The sequence below is a fragment of the Sarcophilus harrisii genome, chromosome 4, assembly GCF_902635505.1.
Source record: "Sarcophilus harrisii chromosome 4, mSarHar1.11, whole genome shotgun sequence".
Classification (NCBI taxonomy): domain Eukaryota; kingdom Metazoa; phylum Chordata; class Mammalia; order Dasyuromorphia; family Dasyuridae; genus Sarcophilus; species Sarcophilus harrisii.
Genome location: NC_045429.1, coordinates 123,899,201 through 123,915,006, shown reverse-complemented (window position 1 = coordinate 123,915,006; position 15,806 = coordinate 123,899,201). Strand labels below are relative to the sequence as shown.

The following is a 15,806-nucleotide window of genomic DNA, read 5'->3' as shown; positions in this document are numbered from 1 at the left end:
CAGTGGCAATGAACAGAATTCTGGACTGAAAGAGGGCATCAAATAACAGGCATGCTTTTCTCAAGACTAATATTGATTTGCTATGTGATTATAATCAGCTATTATCACACACTGAGGCAATCAATCTTGGTCAATCCAAAGTGGATAGTATATTACCTGTAATCTATTTATATTACATATAAGCTATGGGATAATAATTGAGGTCCCAGGGAAAAAAAGTAAAACAAAACAAGATCTTCACACCTTATCATTTGCTGCATGCATTTACAAATATTTAATTTCATCTATAGCTGCAGATATTTAATTTTTGGGACCTGGGATAATGTACTGACAAACAGCCTAAGGATAGGGAGTAGATCTGTGATTTAATTGTTATAAAAGATTTCTGGATAAGGAAAACTCCCTTTATGAATGCAGGTTAATACTTTCTTTCCAACTTATGGTTTTAAAGATTTGCCTAGAGCACTAATAAGGTGAATGATTTGTACAGGATCACACAGCCAATATTCATTGGAAACAAAGTTGAATTCAGGCTCCAAGCCCAGCTTAACATGAATTACACCATTCTGTCCCTCAAAAAAGTCTAAAGAACATCACATGTAGGTGTTGGTTATTATATTTCTGTTTATCATTGTTAGTTTAATTATTTCCACTTTAATCCCTTATGCTACACTGTTTCCTTTAAAGTCACATTTTAGTCATAAAAACTATGACATAATTATGAACATAAATTAGCCAGAACTCTACTTTTATTTCAGTTTTTATCTTTTTTTAAATGCCATGATGGCTCTTTGGGGAATCTTTAAATAAATTATTTCAGCAAGTATATCATAAAGTTTTAATTTCTATTGCCTCAAGGATGCATATATGGCATTAAAAATACAATGTTATTACTCTATGGGATTCCCATGTATTGAGTAAGCTGTTCCCCAAAGTCTCTTGATAGCATCCTATAATAAAATATTCATTGTCTCATCTTCCTGTCTATAACTGGCTTTGAGAGGTATTTTATCTCTGTCTTTGAAAGTTTCAAATAAGGATGTTTGTATCTTTTTAAAAACAGAATTCTTTTCTAATTCTATTAATGTTGTGTTTTTTAAAATTAAAAACACTGTTGTAATCACAGTTAGGGAACCATTCATATGTAATGTGGAAAATGAGTTTGATTGTCTTGTAAGTGTATCTAGTAATTGTATAGATAATTTAAAAAATTGTTTTAGAGTCCCCTTTGATCTCTATTTTTTTTCATGTATATCATACATACATCTGTTTAATAGTCAAGTCTTTATGGTACTCAGATGCCAACTATAATTCTACATTCATTCATTTGTTCATTATGGATGAAATACTTGCTGGAAATATGCTATAATAGGCATTGGAGACATATATATATATATTTACATATATATATATATATATATATATATATATTAGATAAAACATGGCCTCTGACACTTTACAGAGCTAAGATTGAAGATAAATCATGCACAGGACAGATATAAACTCTTATTTTTGTGCAGAGTAGATCCAAGGATTCTGGATTTTATTAGATCCTTATGTTTACTTTGGGGTGAGACGGCCTTTTTGTGAGTCATATTTCATAAAGTAAACCCTCGAAGCCATTTTTGGTTTATTTCTAGACCTGATCTCATATTAGGGGCAGCATGGCTATTCTTTACCAATTAACCCAAAGCTAATTTCTATTAGTGTTAATATATGACCTAATTTTCAGGTCAAGATATTTTGGTATCATTATATGTTAATCATTTAGCTAAAATGAAGGCTGAAAAGATTAACTTTGGAAGGAAAATACACACACACACACACACACACACACACACACACACACACAGAAACCCTCTGATAATGGTGGGAGCTGCACTCACACAGGTGTTCTTTGAATGACAATTTGATTGAATGATTGAATATTTAAAGGAAGCTTGTTTAGTTGTAGAATTTTTTTTTGTATTCACCAGCACATCTAATCTTTGCTTCAGGTTCTCTAGGGACACTTCCAATTCCTCAGGAATATCTGCTTCAGTTATTTTAATAAAAGTTACAGATGCTCATTGACAATCAAGAAAAGAGTTATTAGATTTTAATAAAAGATGCTGGCAGGTGGGTATCTTTTTCTATTTTTAATGAAACTGCTATTTGTGGGGAAAAAAAGCTAAAAATGATAGATTTATTATTAATTGATATAAATACTGCCACTTAAGTCCAACTAATGAACAATTTGTAATTTTTTGTCCTTTTAAAAATTAAAAATTATCACAAATAATTCTATCACAAGAAGAAACACTGAACTGTGCTAATCTTTTAGGTTTACCAAGCACAGAAAATTTTTTGCAATAAATTTGTTGCTTGTTTTTCATATAGTTATTTTGCTCATTTAGCAATCTCTCAGTCTTGTCTACAGTGTGAGTGAGTCATACTTTATTTTTAGACCCAACTATCTTGGTAATTGTGATTTTTTATGAGGATTATGGAATAAAAGAAGAAAGGAAAGAAACAAGCACTTAATAAGTGCCTACTATGTGCCAGGCATTGTGCTATGCTTTACAAACATTCCATTTGGCCTATACAATCTTGGGAAATGGATGATATTATTATTCTCATTTTTCAGTTGAGGAAACTAAGAAACAGGAGTTAAATGATCTGCCCAGAACAGCACAGTTAGTAAGTATGAACTGAAGTCTTCCTGTCTCCAGGTCTAGTGCTATATCTACTGCTACTTAGCTGCTTCTAATAAATAGATCTTTAAGTTCTTTGATTTCAAACTGGTACAAAAACAGAGACAACCTCTGCAAAGAATAAATAGTCTGTTACCTACATGATATGATGTGAGATGTGTGAACAGGAAATCAATAAATATTTACTGAGTTCTTCCTATATAACAGGAGCTATGCTATGTATAAGCTATTTTTAAAATTAAAGCTTTGTATTTACAAAGCATCTGCATGGGTAATTTTTCAACACTGACCCTTGCAAAACTTTCTATTCCAAATTTTTCCCTCTTTCCCTCTACCCCTTCCCCTAGATGGCAGGTAGTCCAATACATGTTAAATATATTAAAATATATGTTAAATAATATATATATATATATATACACACACACACATTTTATACAGTTATCTTGCTGCACTAGAAAAATCAGATCTAGAAAGAAAAAAAAACTTGAGAAGGAAAACAAAATGCATGCAAACATCAACAAAAAGCGTGAAAATGCTATGTTGTGGTCCACACTCAGTTCCCTATGTGTAAGTTATTTAAAGAAAGATTGCACAAAGTTCCTGCTCTAAAGGTATTCGTGTTCTCTTTGAGGAGATAAAATACAAATAACTACATACATAGGGGTTTATATATTATAAATGGAAGAAAATCTCAGTGGAAAGGCAATAACAGACAAGAGTAAGATGGAGAAGGGCTGGGAAAGATGTCCATAAAAGATGGGATTTATGCTGGGTTTTGAAGGACGCCAGGAAAGGCAGGAAGCAGAAGTAAAGGGAGAGATTTCAGGCATTATAGACAGCCAGTGAAAAGTCACCAAAGTCAGGAAATGGAGTATAAATGTAACAACATTTGAAGGATAGAAAATAGATCAGGATAGCTGGATCACAAGAGATGTGGAGGGGACAGTATGGGATAAGAAGACTGAAAAGGCAGGAAGGGATCAGGTTGTAAAGGTGTTCAGTGCCAGACAGAACATTTTATTGTATTTGAAACTATAGGGAATAATAAGTTACTATGGTTCGTTGGGTGGTAGAAGTGGGGTGACCTGATCAGATGTATGGATTGGGAAAATCATTTTGGAAGCTGACTGGAGGATTGATTAGCATGGGGAAGGACTCGAGACAAAGATAAGTAAGAAAACTATTAAAAGCAATCTAAGTGTGAGGTGATAAAGGCCTGTGTCAGAATGGTATCTGGATGAAGGGAGAGCTAGACATGACAAAATTTGGGCATAGAGTGGGTAAATGTAGAAAGTGCAAGAGAGGAATTTAGAATGATCTGAGTGATGAGGAAGATGATGGTTTCTCAATAGTAATAGGAAATTTGAGAAAAGGGGATAGTTTTGGAGGAAAAATAATTTCAGTTTTGGAGATGTTGAGTTTGAGATACCTTCAGGATATCCAATTCAAGATGTCCAGATAGCAGTTGGTAATGAAGGACTGGAGACCAGGAGAGAGATTAAGGCTGGACATAAAAACCCAAGAATCATCCACATGGAAGTGACAATTGAACCCATGAGGCAGAAGGAAAAAGGGCCCAGGAGAGAGCCTTTAGGACACTCATGGTTAATGAACATATGATGGAAGATCCACCAAGAAGACTACAAATGAACAGTTGGACAGGTAAGAAGAAAATCAGGAGATATCAGTGTAATGAAAACCTGGAGAAAAGAGGGTTTCTAGTAAGAAGAGAGAGAGTGATCAACAATATCAAATGCTGCAGAAAATAGGTCAGGAAGGATGAGAACTCAGTTACTGTGGAAAGAATTAGAAATGGCCTGCCAAAAAAACAAAAAAATAACACACCACAAAATGAAAAAACAAAACACCCCCCCCCCCCCAAAAAAAGCAAAAACTAAACTGGTTTTCTGTATCTCTTTAAATTCCACTCTTATAGATTCATTCCTTTAGGCTCTGCAACACTTGGAAAGATAAAATGGAAAAGACACAATTAGGAATTTTGGAGAGAGAATTCAAATTCAATTCTTTCACTACTAAAAATAGCTCATACACATAGAGGAGTTTATGTTACAAAGTAACATAAATACATTATCTCATTTGATCCTCATGACAACTCTCTGAGGTATTTCAGATAGAATTATTTTACAGATTAAGAAATTGAGAAGTAGAGAGGTTAAGTGGTTTATGCAAAGTCACACAGCTAATAAACACGACTTTGAATCCAAGTTCCAGCACTCCAAATTCAGCATGATTTTTCACCATATAATAGCAACTTTTCCCCCCTTTTCCTCCCCCAATCTCTCCAATCATCACAGCAACCAAGTTAATTTAAAAAGGAATTGGGGGGGGGGGTCAGAATAAACACGAGCCATTCTTATAATTTAGTCACAGGGCTGTGAGATATGTAAGTGAACAAATAATTGGCTGAGAGTAGGTAACAATTTGTCCTTTTCCCAGGAAGTTAACTAATCCCTTAAAGAAGCAAAGCAGGAAAAATATCAGCTTCAAATATATTCAATGTAGGATTTTGGAAACAGCACTCAACATATAACTGATTCACTACTTATATTGAATTTTGTGTGCAAATCCCTTAACATTCTTTGCTAAGAAGAATTTTATTAACCAGATTCTAGCTACTCCAGGTATTTGAACTTGAGAAAATTTCATTTCTTTTTTTAAAGGCTTATAATTTAGTCAGTTGTCCCCAGTTTATTTAAATTAGTGAGATTTTATTGTATTTCAGTCTCCTAGATTCTCAGTGGAATAATCTGTTCAATTGCAGAAATTTGTTTCTGCTCATTTATCTTATTTCCTTTGGGAATTTGTTAACTTCCAAAGCATGTGGCTACACATGTATCATGCTGAAAAAGATGAATAAACAAGAGGCTATACAGATTCCTCCTCCTCACCCATGCCCACTGAATTGCTTCCTTTGCACTTATCCTCCATATACAATCTCAGTTTGTACTTTATACATTCCCTTGGGATGTATCATTTCACAATCATTTCAATGTTTGAATATCAGCAATTTTTCATGCTTGCTAAATATTTGGTCCAAGAAGTCATTGTCCCTATTAAGCAATGATGGGGAAAACTACCTGCAGAAGAGGGAAAATGTCAGAATCAAAGCTGGTGAGTGAGCTGGAGCATTTCTAAACTATTCCACACAAAAAGGTCAAGAATGTGACAGAAGAATCATAGAAAGAAAAAATAGCTTTCTTGTCTGTTCCTTTTCTTCTGACTCACTCATTTCTTTAGAAGAGATGGTATCCTCTTAAACTAAAGAGAGACAACAAAGAGATCAGAGCACATTGATTTTTCTTAATAAAAGAAATGTGAACTGAATTTTTTCTTCAACCATTAGTTACTTTAATAAGTAAAGCTGAGTTCTGGATAGCTCATGGAAGGGGCTCCCTGAGGATGACTGAATCAAGATGATTTGTCTTCTCTAGCAGATTTTAGTAAGGATGCATTTCTTTCATTTCTTCTTTCCTTCTTTGGAAGAGGAAGAAGGCTATATATCTTTTTCCCTTCTCATTGTTAAATTTCCAGCAGAATCTTTTAGTGTTCTGGTTGGCTACCCTCATATATTTTTGTCAGGAATGAGGATATTTATAATACTATGGTAAATAGGACCTTTTCCATTTTTCTTCCTCCTTGTAATTATCTCAGTAGAGAGGATGAAAGACTTAAAAATGCCTGGTTAACATCCCTCAAAATGGGTCTTTTATTACAAGTATAAAGGCTTGCTGATAATTGTGTCTATTGTCATTTTCCTCTATTCCCTATTTTACAACCAAACAGCAGGAAAAAGTGATATGTATCCACTTTCAGGAAACAAAGAGGCCGGGTTGGAGAGTCAGGAAGAAATTTCTATTATTAAAATCCTAGAAATGTTTATAGAGAGAGCCACTCTCATACTTTCCAGTCAAGAGATTTCCATATATCTAAATGAGAGTGGAAGGGAAGGGAACCGATACTACAATCTTAATTTTGCTTCTGTATCCCCACTGCTTATCAGAATGTCTGGCACATCACAGATGCTTAATAGAGAATCACTCTATTATAGATTTATAATATAGGTTTTTATTTTTTAAATTTTTTCCTTGTTTTAAAATCCTTCCCTCTTTTAAAAATTATTTTATTCTATAACTAATTAGCATTTATGTTGAAAATGGGTGAGTATACAATGTTAATAGTAATCTGAATAATAAATCTTTTCTTTAAAAAATGCATGCAATAAAATAAATTTGCTAGGTGTCACAGCAGATAAGGTATGGAGTCAGGAAGACTCATCTTCCTAAATTCAAATCTGATCTTGATACTTATAGTTGTGTTTCCCTGGACAAATCACTTAATCCCCTTTGCTTCTGTTTCCTCATCTATAAAATAAGCTGGAGAAGGAAATGGCAAACTACTTCAGTTTCTGTGCAAAGAAAACCCCAAATGTGGTTATGAAGGGTCAGACATGAAAAAAAATAAATTTAACACAGAAATGTAGAAGTATAGTCTCATTTTATGAAAATGTTCATTATTTTTTCATGGAAATCAAATTAAATAATGGTTCTATCTATCACCTCTACCGGATAGAAAAAGAAATGTTTAAATAATATTTCAGTCTCATGGTTTCTAGGTCATAGGATCACAGATTTTATGTTAGAAGGGACCCGATAATTTAATAATTTTATGTATAAAGAAGCTGTTACATAGATATTAATCAGAAAAGCTGGGATTTGAACCCAAGTTTTCTGACCCACAATTTAGTTCGTTTTCATTCAGGTGAGAATAACATGTTAATTTAAAGACTAAGATTATATATGTGTATATATACACATATATAATCTTTTTCTTGAAGTATTTAAATTCCTAATGGTCTCCATTTTTATTACAATATGAAAGATTTGCTGACACCCTAAAGAATAGTGAACTCAAATGATAGCAAAAAGATAGCAGGAGCCAATTAGTTAAAAGAGTTATAGAGTAACATTTTGGCACAATTTCTTCAGCCTGGAGTTAGATTTATATTATAAACTTTACACTGGAGATGAAAAAAAAAAATCAAGCTTCAGCTTCATGACATTTCATTTTTCAAGCTCCCTAACTTAAATAAGGGCAAATAAAACTGCTTTAGTCATCAAAAATACAAAAATAGTTTCTGGAAAATTTCATAGGCAGGATGAAGCAGTTGTTAGAAGAGTCCTTGAAGCATCATATTTCAATTCCTGACATACGGTGAGAAAATCTGAACACTGGGGTTTATGGGTTCAAAGACTGAAATAAAATTAAGCATGTAGATTTAATGTTTGCCTTTGAATCAAGGTTCTTATGCCTGACATCTTAACTAAAGATGAAGATTATGTCCTTTTTGAAACCACAGTCACAGATTTAAAAATTCTTGTAAGACTGTGGAACATTTGGCTTGAATTCTTTTAATGGAGTTATAAAAAGAAATTATATATACACTCGTCTTAATTCAAAATGTGTCTGTGTGTGTGAACACTAGGTTTTACAGCTCCAATACTTTCCCTTTTTAAAACTATTTTTAGAAACTACCACCACAATTCAAGTACAAAATTCTACTTTAGTGAGTCTTCCCAGTCCAGAGGTAAAGATGCTCCAACTAGTTAAGAGAAAAGATCTTGAAATCCAGTCTCATGTTAGTTTCTAGGGTTCTACAATCCAGAGGCCTCAAAGCTCATAATAGTAGAGACAGTATAAGCCACTGCCTGAATTTTAGGATGGGTTTGCCAGATTACTTTAGAAGATTTCTATTGTCGGTAGAAAGACAGGAAGAGAGGATGTACTCCAACTCTATTGGCTCAAGCTATGGAAAAGGTTAAAAGGAAAATCAAAAGAAGATAAACTAGAAAGTGTTTTCCTTAATGCTTGGAAATACTTATCAATTGACCCTGACACTAACAAAAGATCTAATATAGAGCTGTTCCCAAATACAATCTTTGTTCTTTGGGATTCTGATTGCTCACTGGGTCATTCTGCCTATACATATAGTGGACAATCTATCTTCCCTGAGAAACATGAATCTTTATTTTTTTTTCCCCTGACAAAAGTAAAGATGGTACTTTGTAATAATAATAATAATACATTTAATAACATCATTTATAAAACACTATGTGACAGGCACTATGTTTAGCACTTTATAATTATTATCTCAGTTGATCCTCTAGAAGGTAGGTGGTTTTTTATCCCCATTTTACAGATGAGGAAACTGAGACAAATGGAAGTTAACTGATATGCCCAGGATCACACAGCTATTTAGATATCTGAAACCATATTTGAAGTCTTTTTAATTCCAGGCCTAGAGTTCTAACTATTGGGCCCTATTTTAAAATTCTACTTTAATTTATGATTGTTTCATACTCAAGGAAGATGGAGCTTTTAATGTCAGGAGCTTTTTAATATTTCTCCATTCTGTCAGGTTAATCTGATTATAAGGTTTTTAGGGGTCTTTATTTGTTTTTTTTTTTTTAAGTTTATTTATTTATTTTAATACACATTGCTTTATGAATCATGTTGGGAGAGAAAAATCAGAACAAAAGGGAAAAACCATGGAGAGGAAAAAAAAAAAAAAAGACAAAAGAAGTGAACATAGCATGTGTTGATTTATATTCAATCTCCATGGGTTTTTTTTCTGAATGCAGATGGCATTTTCTGTCCAAAACCTATTGGGATTGCTATGGATCACTAAATAGTGGTCTTTATTTTTAAATTTGTTTTGTTTTTATATCACTGTCGTTTCCAAATATTTTACTCCCTTTTCTCCAAACAAGCTTTATAAGAAAGAATTTTTAAAAAGTTGGGGAAAAGCAATTCAGTAAAACTCACCAAGTCACAACAGATCATTAGCATGGCAGGTGCTATGGTGACTAGTAAATAGAAAGATTTTTAATCCAACAGACTTGCTTTTCAATCTCAACTCTAATGCTTCATCAAAACCCATGATTCTTCAGTTTAGAACTGAAAGGAGACTCAGAACTAGTCTAACTTCATTTTACAGATGAGGTTACAATTTGAACATACTCTGACTTCAATCAATATTCTGAACTATATAACTGTGCAATTATTGGCAAGGCATTTAATCTCTCTGTGGCTCAATTTTCTCGAATGTTAAATGGAGATTTTTTTTGTGCTGTTTATATTTTAAAGTTGTAAGGATCAAATGAAATAATGTATGTAAAGAATTTTAGAAATATGTATTGTTAAATAAATGTCAGCCATTGATAACGTGGAGAGTGGAGGGAGTGTATCATAGTAGACTTCAAACTTGGGAAGACTGCAGTTTTAATTTGATGTCTATTACTTATTAGCTGTGCAATCATAGGCAAATCACTTTCTGATTTTGGGTTTTCTCATATGTAAATTGGGAGAAACAATAGGTAAATATATTTAGCTCAATCACTGGGTACTAGACTTGGGATTTCATTAATATAGTCAACCCCCTTAGGAAATTCTTCCTACTAATTCCAGTTGACACTTTATCTGCAATTTAAAAGTCACAGAGAATTAACTAGAACTCTGGGGGTGGGTAGAGGGTGGTTAAATGATTGCCTTGGGTCACATCAGAGGCAAAACTGGAACCCAGGTCTTTGAGGCTATTTTTTTTTTTTTTAACAATTTAGCTAGATTACCTCTCATTAATCTTTAATCTTTAAGCACAACATCAATATCAGCTTTAATTACTCTTTACTGTCTTTGTTTTTCCTCCCTCCCTTATCCTACTACACCTTAATAACAAGACACTGGAAAATCCATTTATTTCTGGAAATACATGAGAAAAGAAAAGATTTAGTTAATCTCTAAGTGGAAGGATACATTTTTTTTAATGGGCTTTGAAGGAAGGAGAAGCCCCGAGTTTCTAGAAGAACCAAGTACTTAAGTACTAAATTTTGGTGTTTACAAGATTCTAGGTTTTGTGGTTATTGTTTGAAAGCACAATAGTAGAAAAATAAAAATGTGAGTTTCCCTTAAGCTGCAATGAATGAACAGTATGATGTTCCTCATTTTACAGATGGCTAATTCACAACTTGGAAAGCTTGGCTTTGATTGTGTTGTGGGACAGGGAAAATGTATAAGAATTGAATTAGAATACTTCACACATAGACAATCAAATTCTTTTTCTTTTCTTTAAAATCCAGTTATTTAACGAATGAGGAGGAAATGAAAGTTAATCCTTAAATATGTAGGGTATCAGCATAAGTCCTGACATCCCTGAAAAATCCAATGTTCAAACAGAAAATAATGAACAAAAGCATCACAGGGGTGCTATGAAGACCAAATATGAAAGTCCTTTGAAAGGAATAAAGTGCAAAGTATTAATATTAAATATTGGTACTTTCTGGTCTTGCAAATAGTAGGCAAGTGTGCTGCAATGTTTATAGGAGGCCTTTCTTCTATTCACTAGTGCCTTATCTCACTTGTGGTGACCCATCTTGTGATATAAGTTGCTTTTGATGTGTGAATTTTTACATGTAGGAGTAAGTTTAAGTGATAAACCATCTAGGTCAATTGTTTATCATACTAATTATTTATAAAAGAAATGAAGACTAGGCAAGATTTGTTGGTGATCTGCATTAAAACCAAGAATTTTCATTTTGGGAATTCTTTGTACTAAGAAAATCATATCAGACCCCACACAAAATCTTTAAGTATCTTAGAAAAATTTGCTATTTAAAGGAATTCTTAGTGCATTAATTGTGTAAAGATTTGTAAGGGAAAAAAGCCACCTCGCAATTGCTTTTCTTTTTTTTCCCTCCTTTTTGATAAACCAAGTTCTTCACAATGCTGGATTTGCTTCAAGTAGGGAAAAAGGCAAATTAAAAAAAAAAACTGCAAATTAAAAATGCTGCTTTTGGTTTTATGATAGTTTTTTTAATCTGAAATATTGTTTTATGGATTATCTACTAATCTTGAACAGTTTGCGGTCTTTGATCATGGTGTAGCTTATGCTCTGGGGCCAATGCTGTATGCATCAGCTTCTATATCCTTTGCTGGGAACTCTTCTGTTATTACAGAATTCTCAATCTCAATAAAAATGGCCCTTGAACATATTCAGGGAGGAAAGAACAAATAGCCACATCTACATTATCAGTCAGAATTGCATGGGGGCACACAGAAATAATGCACATTGATTCATACCTAGTCTGTTGGAAGGGTTCCTTTTGAAGAGTGCTCGCAGTAAACTTTGGGCTTCAATGCTTAGGAACTGAGGCATCCCAAGCTTGGCTCTGAAAAATATAAGAGAGTTTTCTTGTATACATAAATGTGTAAAACAGAGAAGAGACCCTTCTGAGGATTGTCTGAAACACTGAATATTTGGTGTTGGTATCTGAAGCCCAGAGACACAGAACTCCTTTTGTGTCAGCTAAGAGCACACCTGTGGCACTGAAGCATTAGCTGTCCTTCTGTAATTCTGACATTCAAATTCATGGACATTTTGGGTTAAAAGCAAGACCTGAAATATAAGGTCTCCCAACAGTCTTAGAATGGTTTTAAGCTTCAGTGACTTAAAACTACACTTTGGGGAACACTCTATATTTCTAGCAAGTAACAGCTCTTCTCATTTGCTAGAGATTTCACTAACTTCAGAAATGAGTAAAGTAGACTTACTTTATATTCACTTACCCTTCAAATGTAGCCCATTATCTAATTCAATCTTAGCATCTATAGAATAACTTCAACTAAAACTTCAAGGGCATAATAATATTAATTCACATTTCTCTATTATTCTAAAATCTACGAAATGCCTTATCTGTATATAGGTGATGCTGTTACCTATGTTTTACAGATAAATGCTAAGACATTAAATGATTTGTTCAGGGTCACACAGTTAATGTCTGAGGTAGGATTCAAATTCAGGATTTTCTGAGTTCCAATCTAGCACCATATCTACTGTATTATCTAGAAAACCAGCTCACAAAATTGAATTGTTTATGTTGGCCTAATTAGGTGAGCCAATTAGAGAGATAACTTGTGTTTCCTTGTTCTATTGCTAGAATACCAGTCTGCTGGACCACCAGTTCTTAATATGTAGCCATAAATGCATTTAGAGAAGAAGGAAACAGAAGAGGAGGAGAGGAATAAGGAGAAGAAGTGGGGAATGGGAAAAAAGATTGAGAGGAAGAAATGAAGAAGAAAAGGAAAAGAGGGATAAGGAGGAAAAGGAGAATGGAGAGGAAGAACAAGAAGGAGAAGAAGGAAGAGGTGAGGGAGAAGAAGAGGTGCAGGAAGAGGAAATGGCATTTCATATTTTTGGCAAGACAGGTAGAAGCTTTCTATTACTTCAAAAGAATCAATTTTAGGCTTTTCTTTAAGAGAGACCTATTTTTATTCCTTCTCTTTAAATGAAATACTGTTCCTTGAGAATGGTTCATTTTATTAAAAAAAAGCAAATAATTCACTAAAAAGCATTTTAAAATGCCTACATTGTATCAGGCATTGTAGCTTTGGGGATATGAAGATAGAGAAAGAAACAGCTCCAGGAGCTGATGCTTTGAAATCACAGCTTCAAATAAGGGAGTGGTATACTCTATTTTAAAGTACAAATATATAAATTTTCAGTTTTTTTAAGAATAAAATTAGGAGGGGGTGCTGGTAGGTGGCAGCAGCAGGATTATTTGTTTTTCAAAAGAATTCACAACAGGGTTCCTTTAAATTGCTTCCTTCTTTCATTTAGAATAGGATTTAATTTACAAAAATTTTAGCTTATGTTCCACTTTTCAGGAAGTTCTCTGTTGTACAAAATGGCAAGCGTATGCACTGTCAGCAGGGCTGGGGGTGGAGAGTGGCTAAGCAGACTAGTTCTTGGACTCTTCTGCTGACTGTAATTTCATTCTCTTAATTGTGAATTTGTAGAAGCCTTTCCAGAGTACACTGTGTCTCCTCCCTCTTTTCTCTCTTTCATTTCCCTATACCTATCTTACCCTTTTTTCTTTTGATTTTTTCATTTCCTGAAACTCTTATGGAGATGAGGATATGGTTAAATTATGGATATGTGGCCATGTTCAGGTTTCATTATCCCTCATCCTAAGTGAGTTTAAGGGTAAAAAAAAATCTTGACAATAAATTAAGTTATTATAATGATTATTTTATTTTGCCAAGAACAATTTGCAAATAATGGTGAAAAATGGAATCCGGGATTTCCAAGGAATGAACTGGGAAATGGTAAGAAGACTCAGCCTTTAGATTTGATTATGATGCTTAGACAAGATGGCACATTAATTATAAAGGTAGATATGCTCTCTAGCTATTAAGATAATCCAAGCAGAAATAGTATCAGTTTTTCACTGTCACCCCATTATATTTTGGAAAAGTTATCTAAGAGGAGGGAATCTGAATTTTGTCTTATTTAATGCTTGGTTCTTGAATGGAGGCTGTATTATCATACTGGGATGGATGCTAGGGCCAGAATTGGCTTTATTGAAATTATTAAAGCAAAGTGACTTGGAGGGACCCCCTCACATGATGCCCTTTTCAACAATCTCACTCTGCCAAGTGCCCAGTATCAGAGTTTTTAACTGTCTTAAAGGGAAGAAATTTATCTGGTTAAATGTAATATGTATGTTGAAAGGTAGGACAGGATAGTAGATAAGAAGTTGAATGTAGAGGCAGGTCAGCCTTTTACACATTTTACTTTTATACATTTTAGCTGTGTGAGCATGAGCAACTAGGGAACTCTCTGACTATGAATTGCTGATCTGCTTCACAGGAAAGAATTTTCATTGGTATGGGCTGTTTTCTAAGTGGATGAAATTACAGAACTGGGCCCAAATTACCTGAGCTTATTTATATTTTCAAAAACTGTATGGAAAAGACAATGATTTAAAGGAATGAATATTTAATTTAGTATTTTTTTTGTGCTAAGGCAATTGAATAGGAATATACTTGGGGACAGGAACACCCAGCTAGTGCTCTGTAATTACCTTGAATTTATCTTGAGTAAATTCAGGCTCCAGACAGAAAGCACAAAGATGCCCCAGATCAGGGGTTCCTAAGCTAGATTTTTTGATAACTTCATTTTACTACAATTGATTTTCTTTTAATGTATTTTCTTTTATGCATTTTTTTTTTACTTTAGGAAGGAATTTACAGGTTTCATCATTTTGAAAGGGACCCAGTGAACCACTAAACAAAAAAAACAAAACAAAACAAAACACAAGAGCCCTTAGTGTTCTTAGGGAGATTAGACTAGATCTAGAAAAGCCTGGGAATGTGAACTAGCAGGCAAAAAGCTTTCTCAGGATATATATTTACTCCTGAGATACCCTAAGATTTCCTCTGTGTTGAACCCAGGTAATAGTATAGACATAATCTCTCAGAGGCAACTTAAGTTATCCTTCCTCTTCTTATGAATCCCAGATGAAACCAGTTTCAAGTTCAGAGCAGGTTTTTGCAATGGTGGGTCAGCATATATTGATAAACTGATAGGACAGTCCATCTCTAACTCAGTGGAATTTAAGAAGAATTAGTAGGAGGGATAAAGAGAAGAAATTAAACTCAATTTCAGGCACACATTCAGGATTTTTTTTAGCAATTATTACTGATTATCTACACCAGGGGCCCTCAAACTTTTTAAATAGGGGGCCAGTTCATTGTCCCTCAGACTGTTGGAAGGCCGGACTACAGTAAAAACAAAAACTTTGTTTTGTGGGCCTTTAAATAAACTTCATAGCCCTGGGTGAGGGGGATAAACGTCCTCAGCTGCTGCATCTGGCCTGCAGGCCGTAATTTGAGGACCTCTGGACACTGTACTATCAAAAAAAATTTCCGGATTACCTACCCAGAGCAAGGAGGAGGACAGCTGTATTTTTATTCTAGCAATTGCAAAATGATGCTAATCACCATCAGTATCTGGCAGAGGGTCAATAATCAGCCCGATGTCAATCAGAGCCAGTCAGTGGCAAAGAGGAATTGAACTCTCCCAATCACTTGGCCACTGCTCTGTTCTTTCTCCTTTGAACCCTCTAAAAATCACATCTCCTTTCAGCTTGTGTGGTTTGTTATTCAAAGTGACCCAAACAAATTACCTAGATCAGGACCCTTGCGATTAACATTAACAGTAGTTTTTACTTGGGGTTTCTACTGAACAAGTCAATCACG

General features: G+C 34.1%; 1 protein-coding gene across 3 annotated transcripts in view; it reads right to left on the bottom strand.

Annotated features, from left to right (window-relative positions):
• The window catches only part of RPS6KA2 (ribosomal protein S6 kinase A2), a 504,379-nt gene that overhangs the window by 72,707 nt on the left and 415,866 nt on the right, over positions 1–15,806 (bottom strand). For all 3 annotated transcript variants that reach the window (XM_031937506.1, XM_023503337.2, XM_003769607.3), the window contains one exon: positions 11,847–11,935. In XM_031937506.1, coding sequence (XP_031793366.1) covers positions 11,847–11,935 — 89 coding nt within the window. The remainder of the gene's footprint in view (positions 1–11,846; positions 11,936–15,806) is intronic.